Raw genomic sequence first — 11,999 nt, forward strand, 5'->3', positions numbered from 1 at the left:
TCATACCGCACTGTGCAAAAAAACAAAAACAAAAACAAAACAAAAAAACAAAAAAAACCGGACACATTTGATGTCCATTTGAGATTGAGATGAATGCATATTTTTATACTATTTATTCCTCTAATGTGGGCTACAAGAAAACTTGTTATTAATAGCTGACCTGTAGAAAGATGATGTGTTCATGAAAATAATTAACATTATACAAAGTAAAATATGCCGCTGAAGACAATTGTATAATGTACACTGATTATATATAAGTCTGTTTTTACAAAGCATTTTATCACTGTAGGATGGTACAAATATCATATTGCTTTCCGAAGTCCAGGTGCAAACTAGATGCTAATCAGTTGCAACAATTTCTATTATCTTTGCTCTAGTGTTTCCTTCTCTTTCAGCACAGTTTGCTGTGGGTGCTTTCTGTCACCGGGCAGATGCTTAGTATGTCTGAGGCCTTATCACAGCAGTACAGGTAGAAGAATGGGTACAGTTTCTCCCTGAATGAATCCATGAAGGTGTAGATGTGGCTCTTTATGACCACATCATAAAACGACACTTGTCCTTCCTCAAAGTCGACATAGACACCCACCCTCTTCAGCTTGGGCTCAATAGTAAGCAGAAGTGGTGGGGAGGAGGAGACACGGTACTCATTCCCCTTCTTCATTGCTAGTGCCCAATAGCCATGTGCTGTGCTTACTGTAATCCGCCCCTTTCTCCTGACAGATGCACGGGCCACGCCCAGGTACCAGTCATCCTTTTCACCCACTTGAACCTCCCAGTAATGCCGGCCAGAGCTGAAGCCCTGCTGGCCCAGGGCAATGACCACTGTGTCAAATCGCTCTGGTGTGTCTGGTATGTCCTGCCATGCCCCCAGATGACGCACTTGTCGTCTGTCCTCTGACAGCTGCAGCCATGGATTGGCTGTGTCAGGGTCAAGTATTACATCAGCTTCACAAACAAGAGGAAAACAACAATACAACCAAAAATTAACAGTGATGTTAGGACACTGCATTTTATGCAAAAAATAGATAGTAATTTATTATCTATTTTTTATAAGGCTACATCCAAACTGTACCTGAGTATTTCTGAATTATCTTAAGCTCTGGGAGAAAGAACAAAATGGAAAGCAGTTCTTGTATATCTTCTTGTATATATTACATATCATTAAATATATGATATAAAAATATAGAACAGTAATGGGCAATAATGAATCACCAGTTTCTGCAAGTTTCTCAATCTCCTGTGTCAAGGTCTCCTCCAGTTTGGACACAACTCTTCTAATGGTCCCTACACACTGGTCAGTGTGCACATGTGTCTCAGACCAGTCCTTAGTTTGTGGATGAGTGATTAGAGATGGGAACTTCTATAAATGGAGATTTATATCATTAAATGTCATAAGATGATTTTCTTGATATGCACTGCAAAAGATAAATGTATTGCTAGCACTCTTTGACACAGGCCACAAGATAGCAAAAGTGTACAAGAGCATTTACGTTCAAATCTTCTTCATACCCTTTGTGGAAAAATAGCCCAAGAATACCAAATGACTGCAGCCAAGCAGCCATGATAGTACATATAGCAGCTGTTGTTACATTTGTACTGTTTAACTTTCATATACCCACCTGGAGAAAATGAATGTGGTCCTCCGTGTGGGCAAGATGACTTAGTTCAGTGTTCCTCATCTTTAGCATGGTGATCTCCTGTTCTAGCTCCTCAATGAGTCCCTGAGCCCAGAGCACTGTTTTCCTCTGCTTCTCTTCAATAGCTACAACAAGCTCAGCCTGGGCCTTCTGAGTTGCATGCACCAAGTTCGAAAACACCTGCATACTGTGCTCAATCTCACTCTTGGAACTGCTCTAAAGGTAGCAAGACAATCACAACAAAACATCAATAACAGGTGGTGTAGTTCTTGGTTACTATGCAGTGATCAAACACATATTATGAGTTGGGATAATTTCTTAAACTACCTCATATTTTGTAATATGAAGATATATTCCAATATAGATAGAATGTTAGAATGACCATACTAAGCCTTCTCAAATATTCGAACATGATTAGCATGCTGGCCAGTGAAGAAGTGAAAATAAAAACTTACTTTATTCAGTTCTACACAGTGTTTGATTTCCTTCACCTTCTTGAGCCGTTCTTGAATCATCTGCTGAACCTCTGCCTCTGTTTTCCTCATCTGAGCCTAATAATCACCGGGATTTATTATAGTTAAAAAATGTGTACCTTCAAGTATTTTGCCAAGTTTTTCCAGTATGTAATTAATTTTTAATGTTTCTTCAACCTTTTCTTACTCACTTTCCTTTCATTCCATTCTCTTTCAACAGGCACAGTGTAGTGTGCCCTATGGTCCATTTCTGTGCAGAGCACGCACACCATGACCTGGTCTTTCTTGCAAAACAGCTCCAGTAGCCTCTCATGCTTTTTACACATGCGGTCCTCGAGATTCTGCACAGGCTCAATCAACTTGTGCTTGGTAAATCTGGCTGTATGTGTCTTTAGGTGCTCTTCACAGTACGATGTGAGGCACACCAGGCAAGACTTGACAGCCTGTTGCTGGGTAGCAGTGCAAACGTCACAAAACACTTCCCCTGTCCAGGGTCCACTTGATGGGATCAGTTCAGGCAATTCTGTGGGGAGCTCTTCTGTAAGATGCTCTTGTTCATAGACCTCTAGCTGCTGTTTTTGTTGTGGTTTCACAATGGGCTTGGCCCTCATTTCTTTAAACTGCTCTGCAATCTCACGCAGTACAGTGTTGATGCTGATGTCTGGCTGCTTAAGGAACACCTTCTTGCACATGGGGCACATGAAGAGGGAACTAGTTTTCCAGTAGCTGCCAATACAGGCCATGCAGAAGTTGTGTCCACAGGGGATAGAGACCGGATTAGTGAAGACATCCAGGCAGATGGAACAGTGTACCTGTTCTTCTGCTAATATATTTGTAGGTGAAGCCATTGCTGGGTAGAGGGGAAATTTTGTGATTTGAACTGAAAGATATTTCAGAGAATGAACTTGTGGATATAGAACTGATCCCTCAACTCATGATTGTCCAGTGCAACAATGTTACTATTACTAACTCTTTGCATTTTTAATTAATTTGACTTCTCACACACAAAAATATCTCAATATCTACACATTTTAACCATATAGGTGGCATTATGGCACCATGATCAAGCATATTCAAAATTTTGATTAGTAATCCTTCTGTTTGGATTGTTAGCATATGGTTTCAGGAGAATGTAACAGGGGTCTGCAAGAGCACTGAAGGCCTGGCTATTCATAGAGCTCCAAGATTTCCAAATATACCACTGCACTGCTTCACCTCACTACTCTCAAACAAGGACATTCATATCCATAAATTATCATTAAACAATTTGAGGTTTGAAAATAGTTTAGTGAAGTGTGCAGTGTAGTTTAAGAACATGTGAGACTTTGACAAGCAAGCAGTTGACTTCCTTCATGCTTGGCATTAATGCTTACCCAAATGCTACTTTCTCTTATAAAATGTGTCTTCTGTTTAGGATCAGAAAGAAGTTGTTGTATGTGTTAGTGAACATTGCTGTTCTGTTGTAAAACTACTACATATAGAATTTTAGATGGAGACTCACCAGGGAGCTGTAGCTGCTAAGATCCCCTGAAAATAGTGACAGCCCTGCACTAGGCAGCAGTGATATGCGACACAGCTGACTCCCCCCTTGGAAACACCACCCTCTCTTCTCTTAGCCGAGTTTCAAATTTACTCTTCCAGACCATGGGCCTCTCTAGCCCCAGTGTTAACCCCTTGCATGCCACTCCATTTTTTTTTTACTTCTTTCTCCTAGTCCACTTTCCACTTTTATGTAAACTGTAATTATATGTAATTATACAGAGGGAATTAAATCTACCCATAAGCAAGAAAGTGATATAAAGATATTTTTTATTTCAGTTTAGAAACCATACAAAACATACTTGAAATTAAATTTAGTGCACTGTATATAGTCTGTAATTAATGATCATTATTATTTTTTGCTAAATGTTTGTTAGAACACTTCAAAAATGAAGTTTACTTTATATGTCCATGTGAAAAATGTAGCCTTAGTCTTCTAAAAATCACCTATAAGCTCTCTGAGCAGTCAACAATTAAATATCCACCAAAATTGAATACCAGTTGATTGGAGAATTGATCCTTTCACTAACCATCAGCGATTTAAAAAAAAATAATAATAAATAAAAACCTAAACCTATCTGCTAGTGAATACCTCATATAAGTCAGAGAAACAGTCAGGTTTTTTAAAGTTGATGCAAACTGTTCCTTAGCTTTAACCATGCTTCACTGCTGTGATCACCAGGGCCCCCAGGTTCTTTCCCTCTTGGCAGACACAGGGACTAAAGATGGGGTACACGCTCTCGTCAAATGTGTCCAGGAACGTGTAGAGATGAGCCTGTGCCTTTATGTCATAAAAGGACACCTGTCCAACCTCGTGGTCCAGGAAGATGCCCACCTTGTGGGGCAGTGCAGGAAGGTGCAGAGGGATCCTGCTGGAGGCAAGTGCTTTCACCTCGCCATCCTTGAGCCACAGGCACCAGAAGCCACCTTCTGGGCTAAGTCGGATGTCACCCTTGCGACGGGCAGATGATCGGGCCACGCCGAGGGTCCATGCCTTCTTGCGGCCCACCTCCACCTCCCAGTAGTGCCGGCCAGAGGAGAGGCCTTCCCGGGCGAGCACAAATAGGGCAGGACTGAAGCGGCGTGGGCTGTCCGAATGTGACATAGACTTGCGGCCTTCTTCATAACGTACCTGCCGCCCATCATCAGAAACCACTAGATTACGCTGAGCAGTCGCTGGGTCCATAAACACCTCACCTGCAGCAGAAAGAAAAAAAAATCTTTTTGGCAGTCAGTCATCCAGGTGTAGAAAACAAACCAGAAATATTAAATTCCTGTCCTAGTGAAATTCAACAGATCCTGCCTGTGTGTTCAAAACTTAAGATATCCAAAACTTAAAATAACTTAAAATACCACTTACTTGAGTAGTTCTGTAACATTCTTAGCTCTGTAAAAAATAGTCAAAGTTATTAATAGCACTGATGTCGATAACAATAAAAAGGTAAACCACAGGTACGAGACGATTTTAGAGAGACGATTAGACATTTATTCCTGTCACCTGGCATGGTCCTCTGCAGCTATTCAATAACTGCTCTGCAACAAACTACCAACATGATTAGAATGTTTTTGTTTGATTAAGCTGACCTTTCCCATATAGGTGCTTCACATTTTCATGAAACTTCTCAATTAGACTGCTGACAGATTTTCTGATTGTGCCTAGATGCAGATCTGTGTTCACCGACACACTGGACCAATCAGCAGGCTCAGGAAGAGAGGGCAAAGTGGGCATGAGCTGTAAGAGAGAATATAGGTGAAGCACATGCACACACACACACACACATGCACACACACCTACGCACACACCCACGCACGCATGTACACACGCAGGCACGCACATACACACCTGGAGGAAAAGCACTTTGTCCTGGGTGTGCATGAGGCCATCCAGCTGAGTGGCCCTGTTCCTGAGGACATTGAGCTCATGCTCCAGTCGGGTGGCCAGGTCCCGTGCTTGCTCCTCAGCCTGCCTCTGCTGCATCGTGATCCGCTCCACTACCTGGGCCTGGCTCTGCTCTAGCAATCTCTGCAGCTCCGCATACACTGCCCAGCTGTCCTCAATCTCCCGCTGACTGTTTGACTGCAGGAGGCATACATACAATTAGCTTTACTGACCTTGTGCTACCTACTGCTTAGTGTGTGTCAGGAGAATGTGATAACATGATAAAATGTTTTTTACCAATATTTTATAGTTTATATAAAGACCACTGCCTCCAGTGTTGTACATGTTGCCCAAATTCATATAAAATGCAGCTCTCCTTCATCTATACAGCTACATATAAACAAATCCACATTAACTGCTGTGCCTGCTCAGGTTCCTTCTCACCAATTAGAGTTCAGGAGGGAATTTCAACTAGACAGGTGAAAGACATACATGGACACACACACACACAAACAGCTTACTCCATCCCTCTTGACTTCAAGTAACCAAGTGCTTAAAAAACAAGAACAGGCATCTATACCAACATATAGTAACATACTAAAACATCCAGTTATCAAGTCAAGACCTATGTAAATACTGAAGACATCAGTATTTACCAGTACAGATAAAATAAAATAGGGCGATTCATTTCATCTTATCAATTATTGAAAAAACAACAACAAATAACATTGCTTTCTTGATCAAGGTCTGTGGTCTGTGTTACAATTCAGATAATAATTGCAAATATGATCATGTGGTGGTAGTACATCTCTAAAAGGATACATCCAACACACATTTGACTCTAAACTTCCCCCACACATATGCACACATCCTTGCAAACATTCAGGTTTGTACAGTAGCTCAGATGGCAATAGCATAGCTCATCCATGCTGGGACGTTTGGTTTTAGTGTTTGGGAGCACCTGGACTGACTGGTTTAACTGCATAATGTCCTGAATAAACATTCCCACATAGTGTGCTCCCTGCACACTATTACAGCAGTGCACATAACCTCCACAATGTTATTTTTCCTTTACATAATCACCCATTTTTTATTATTTTATGATTTTTCGCCTATATAACTTCATCTCAGAGCATTAAACTATGCTAACATCATTTTAGCATCATGGAAGCATCAACAGAATATTGGGACTAAACGTAGACAATTGTTTTCACTTCAGTGGAATTAAACTTCCTTTCTGTGACATACTTAAAGGTACCAATGGACTTTATTTTATTCAGTGGAGGATTTGCAAAAAAATGTTAGATAAGAGATGTGTGATACAATATTTAGTTCTATAGTAAAAGGTTAGAATGCATTTCTTTTACAACACTGATCAAAATCAGACCTTTGATATCCCCTCACCCCTGAAAAAACGAAAGACAAAGATCTGGCACTTGTGTCAATTCATCCTCATTGTATTTTTAAACACAGCTCTAGCTGAGCTCCGTTTACAACCTATGATTTAATCCATCAACTAGCCTAAAGCTGCAACACTAACCTTATGCTCAGTCAGCATGTTATTGACACCAAAGCATACTAAACGTTTTCTCTAAGGGAATAAGAAGTTTAAATTAGGTCTTGTCAGAAAGTCCAACCCATCAATATTGTATGCTGCATACTCTATATCCTATTTGTCACTGTTTTCCTTTTAACTGGAGACCACTCCTTCCTGGCATTAATGAAACACAATTCTGTATGGGGTTTTATAAAAACATGCTTTCGATTTTTCTATTTTCCTTTTAATCCTGCTGTATTATGAAAAAAAGCTCTGTAGAATATCTATCTTCCCAAAACGTTGTTTTACTACTACTGGATGTGGAGAAGGAGGTAAATATTAGCAGTGGAGCTACTGGTTAGGAAAGTATGTTTAGAAAAAACAGGAATTTGCACATACAGAAGTATCTAATTTAAGCTTGAAGAAGCGATTAAGCAACTAAGGATCTTGAGTTGGGTCTGTTGTTTCTAATTGAGAGTAAATGTATTCTACACACTTTTGTACATTTTACTCTTTGCTCTCCACAAATGTACCCTCATTATTTATATTCACATCAATTTAACTATTTCAGTTTGTAAATAAGGATCAATTCAATCTGATTATATTGCTCTTTTAAAATATGCGCTTTCATTGTTCTCTGAATTTTAAGTTATGAATATTGCTGAATATTTTGGGGATGACCACACAAGCTTGGCCTCATTCTAATAACATAAAGAGGACTTACTTTGATCTCTTTGATGGACTGTTTGATCTCTTCTAATTTCTTGGCTCTCTCTTTGATTAGGTGTTTCAGCTCTGATCTTGTTTTCCCAAGCTGACTCTGTAAAACATGCACTTTGTGTCATTTTGGAAGCGATAGTAGGAACACTTACAGTGTGGCCACTGAGATTTTACAAAATAGAAAAAAAGGGAATTAGGAAAGAATTCAAGATCCATGAGTCCTGTTGGATAACACTTATCAGCATAAGTTAGAGGATCATCTGAATATTTAATATGGCCTTCAGAAATACAATTTGGAATGTGTTAGGAAGTGTTAAACACCAAGCATCTCTTTCTGTGATTACACCACCCCTGTACTCACTGTTTTCTTCTTGTATTCTCGTTCAGCTGGGACGATTTCATGTGATTTATGAGTGAGCTCTGCACATTCCCGGCACACGCACACCTGGTCGTAGCGACAATATGTCTCTAAGAGGCGATCATGCTTCCTGCACAGCTTGTCCTCCAGGTGGTGGATGGGGTCCATCAACTTATGTTTTGCAAGGGTCTTGCCCTTCTTGTGGTGCCGGAGGTGAGTCTCACAGAAAGAGCCAGGACAGTTCAGGCAGGACTTCATGGCCTTCATTTTCCTCCCAATACACGCATCGCATGGGACATCTCCAGATTTGGCGAAGTCACCTCCGTCTTCATCCCTTGCCACAGCTGCTGGCGAACTCCCAATGCCAGTCATAGTGGTGGCATCAGTACCCCCGGGTGAAGCCACAGACAGGCCCTGGAACTGCTCAGCTATCTCAGCCAACACACGGTTCACGCAGAGCTCTGGCTTTTTGGAGAAGCTCTTTTTGCACATGGGGCAGAGAATTTTCTTGCTGTGGTTCCAGTAGCCCTGCAGGCAGGCCTTGCAGAAGCTGTGGCCACATGGGGTGGAGACTGGCTCCACAAACACCTCTAAGCAGATGGAGCATGAGAACTGCTCTTCAGAGACAGGGCGACCCCGAGATGCTGGGCCTGAAAAGATGAGATAGAGTGGGAGAAAGTGGAGAGTGAGAGAGTGGGAAGCAGAAGGACGAAAAGTACCCAGTGAGTGCTGAAACTAGAAAAAGATGCGCTGTTGGTGCAATATTCTGCAAATGTTTGTGAAGATCCCACATGTATCAGCATGCATACACTGCTACAGTAATTTCAAATCACAGGGACATTTCTTGTGGTCTTTTTGTGTTGGCTGAGGCCACTCCTGAAGGCATGCCAGTTTTGTGTATATATATATATATATATATATATATATATATATATATATATATATATATATATATATATATATATATATGCAGATATTGAATAATGCTCCTCCAGTTATTCTACTTCTGTGGTCTCCACTGGTTTTATCATTCGCTTTTACCATGGCATTCACAATCTGTCTCATTCACTCTTCTTGTGACCTCACTGCCTAGATGGGGTCATAACAGTCTACACCAGTTTAGATTCCATCCTGTCCTGTGGAGGCACAGGACTCCTGATTGTTTTCTGAAGTTTTTCTTCTTTTGGTATAGCAGAGAGAAGCCTATTTATCCAATGAATGGAACACTTGCAGCTAAGTGATGCAGCCCTCCATATAAAGTGTGAAAAACACATTCACAAAAGGATATAAAGGTGCATCTCCATTGGTACTTGTTTATTGTTTGTGACTTGACATGCTAAAAGTTACAATACAAAAAGCTACATTAACAATAATAAAAAAAACAACTAAATAGCTCACACATTGCAAGCACCCCCAGCCTTTTTAACCGCAACCTTGCAACTAAAAGCATTTTCTTACTCATCTCTGGCTCCCATGGTGCTCTCTGTTCTAATGAGCCAAAGTTTAATTTACATTTGTCTGCTTTATCTTAGCAGAAGCAAGCGAGGTCTTTGCTACATAAATATGTATCTTGCTTGAAGAATGCCTTTTGGCAGAGGCATAGGATAATCCACTCTTCAAGGTATGAGTCTGTGAAAGTTCATATTTACCAATTATTAGAAATATAAATTATTAAGGATAGTAATGTCCCCTATGCTTTTTTTTCACTGATCTTAAACAGTATATGTCTTCATATGTTTATGAATTAAGAGCAGCTCAACAAGAAGCCTGGAATGGATGCCTTCTCTTAGACCCATATCGTAAAATCTCTAGATGTGCTTAGAAAGGATGGACCTGAGCCATAGTTGTAATCACATAATGATAACTGAAAAGAGAAGACAGCATTCTGCCCACCACTTTGGCTTTTCACATGGAACCACTTGGTATTGGTCTTTTAAATAGCCCAGAACTTTTCACAAATGCAGTATTGTAAACTTATCACTGATGTAAATTTACATGTTGTATAGTCATATGTAGTTGTAAGCTTTATACTTTTGCATATTCATGAGTAATTATATTTTCCACCAGTAGGGGAAAGCATTAGGAATGCAAACATAGAAATGACATGAAAGTTAAAAAGGGGTAACATAATATGCATTTGTATAGTACATTGCTTAGGCATTCTCCGTTTAATGTAAGTAGAAGTTAGATGCCTTATACATGTTCCTTGAACTATTTTTGGGTAATGTTTAATGAAAGAGGGTTTTTTTGGTTTTTTTTGTAGCAAATTAGCCTTATTGCTGTTCTTGCTCTTGTGGGCACACAACATACATATAAAAAATGTGTCCCATGAATACTATTCCAAAGTCCAGTAAATGATAAATTTATTTCACCAGAATTTCGCCATGGTCTTTAAAGTGTAGATGTAAAAAGAGTTATGTAAAGGCTTGGACGATTTTTAAATCTGATTTTCTCTTAGCTTTCTTAAAGGAGAACCATAAACCTCAAGGAATGCAAAGAAGATGAAACAAAAAGTATTCATGATTCTGCATTTCAATACAGAGCTCTTTATTTGCTATGATGGAAAAGTATGATTGAGAAAGATGTATTCCAAACCATTTTATGCAGCTTATCTTGCAAGAGTGTTGAGAAACAGCTCTCAAGTGTAGAAGAACTTGTTAGGGTTGGGATAGTAATAAAAAGAGACTTGAAAGAACAAAGTCATATAACATATAAACCAGTGTCAAGGGTTAAGGGCAACTTCCCTGCCTTTTAAGAGCACACCAATTTTTTCCTGCCCAAATTAAACTCGCCAATGTGCATTCAGTCAACCAATACCTTTTGCCACTCTTATCTAGACAACAGCCATTCCGGTGGATACAGGAAGCACTTATTCGTTGACCTGTGAATCTTGTATGGATTAAGGAAGAAAGGACAAAAATACCAAGACCTTAAAAGGCAAAGGGTTAACACTTTCCAGAACTTAGCCAAATCTAAGCTAAGGTAGAGAAACAAGAAAAACAGGTATTGCTCTCCTTTCTCATATGTTCATCAGTCGATCCCATATGCTAAGGGCATACCAATATGATAGCCCTTCGGATTTCTACTGTAGATTTGTATGCTATTTTTACTGTGGCTAAATTGTGGGGAGCTTACTGATTTAAATGTACTTGAGATGCTGTTAAACTACCAAGGTGGCATAGTATGGCATAACATGGGGTGTTTAAATGAAGCTGCCTGTTAGAGGCAGCACAAACATGTTACACAAGGAAAATCTAGAATAAAGGTAAAACATTCATAGTCATGTCATCTCAGGAATGCAGCAATACAGGATGTTTTACATCAAAACAGAACTCTTTGTATTAGCTATTTTTGTTTTGGGAAAAAAAATCAACTTGCAAACAAAACTCACCACAAGTAAAATGTAAAACACAAAACTATGTCAGAAACCGAAAAAGGTCTTTACATAACTTCATGAATAAAAGCAATGAAATTGCTTGAAATAAAATGCAATGAAAACAATGAAATGGCATAATAAGCAAACATCATTCACTAAAACATATGTAATAAAATTCACTTTCGTTAAGACAAAGAGGGTAGGCTATCGCATAATGTTTTTGCTTTAAACCCACACAACCTATCAGTAAAAATAATTATACATTTTACACTTTGACCCTAACACTCACCAGTGGATCTAGACTTTTCACTAGATCTTTCACATTAGTTTCAATATTCTTAGGACTGTAGTTCAAAGGGTTAAATTAAAACACAACTAAAATTATTTTTCCTACCACAGAAAATTTAGATAAAGTCAACTTGTCTTACTTTGCATGGTAACGTGTCTTATTCCTTCAGTGCTTTTAGTTGGCAGTGTTTG

At 39.5% G+C, this 11,999-nt stretch overlaps 1 protein-coding gene across 1 annotated transcript; it reads right to left on the minus strand.

Moving 5' to 3' along the window:
• Window positions 1-11,999, minus strand: LOC113585404. Its single transcript, XM_027022860.2, has 15 exons — window positions 11,948-11,999; window positions 8,147-8,793; window positions 7,790-7,885; window positions 5,493-5,726; window positions 5,234-5,381; window positions 5,010-5,036; window positions 4,307-4,846; window positions 3,612-3,637; window positions 3,484-3,490; window positions 2,302-2,960; window positions 2,093-2,188; window positions 1,620-1,853; window positions 1,213-1,360; window positions 1,073-1,099; window positions 1-945 (listed from the first exon to the last, which is right to left on the minus strand). Exons 1-15 carry the CDS (start codon window positions 11,952-11,954, stop codon window positions 392-394), a joined length of 3,450 nt encoding a protein of 1,149 aa, XP_026878661.2. The 5' UTR covers window positions 11,955-11,999; the 3' UTR covers window positions 1-391.

This window comes from Electrophorus electricus, chromosome 9, assembly GCF_013358815.1.
Source record: "Electrophorus electricus isolate fEleEle1 chromosome 9, fEleEle1.pri, whole genome shotgun sequence".
NCBI lineage: Eukaryota > Metazoa > Chordata > Actinopteri > Gymnotiformes > Gymnotidae > Electrophorus > Electrophorus electricus.

Excerpts from the sequence above, each read along its gene's own strand:
- LOC113585404 (XM_027022860.2), bottom strand. Across the intron at positions 5,727-7,789 it reads AGTCCATCAAAGAGATCAAA|TCAAACAGTCAGCGGGAGAT; the intron begins GTAAGTCCTCTT and ends TGCCTCCTGCAG. Across the intron at positions 5,382-5,492 it reads ACAAAGTGCTTTTCCTCCAG|CTCATGCCCACTTTGCCCTC; the intron begins GTGTGTATGTGC and ends TCTCTCTTACAG.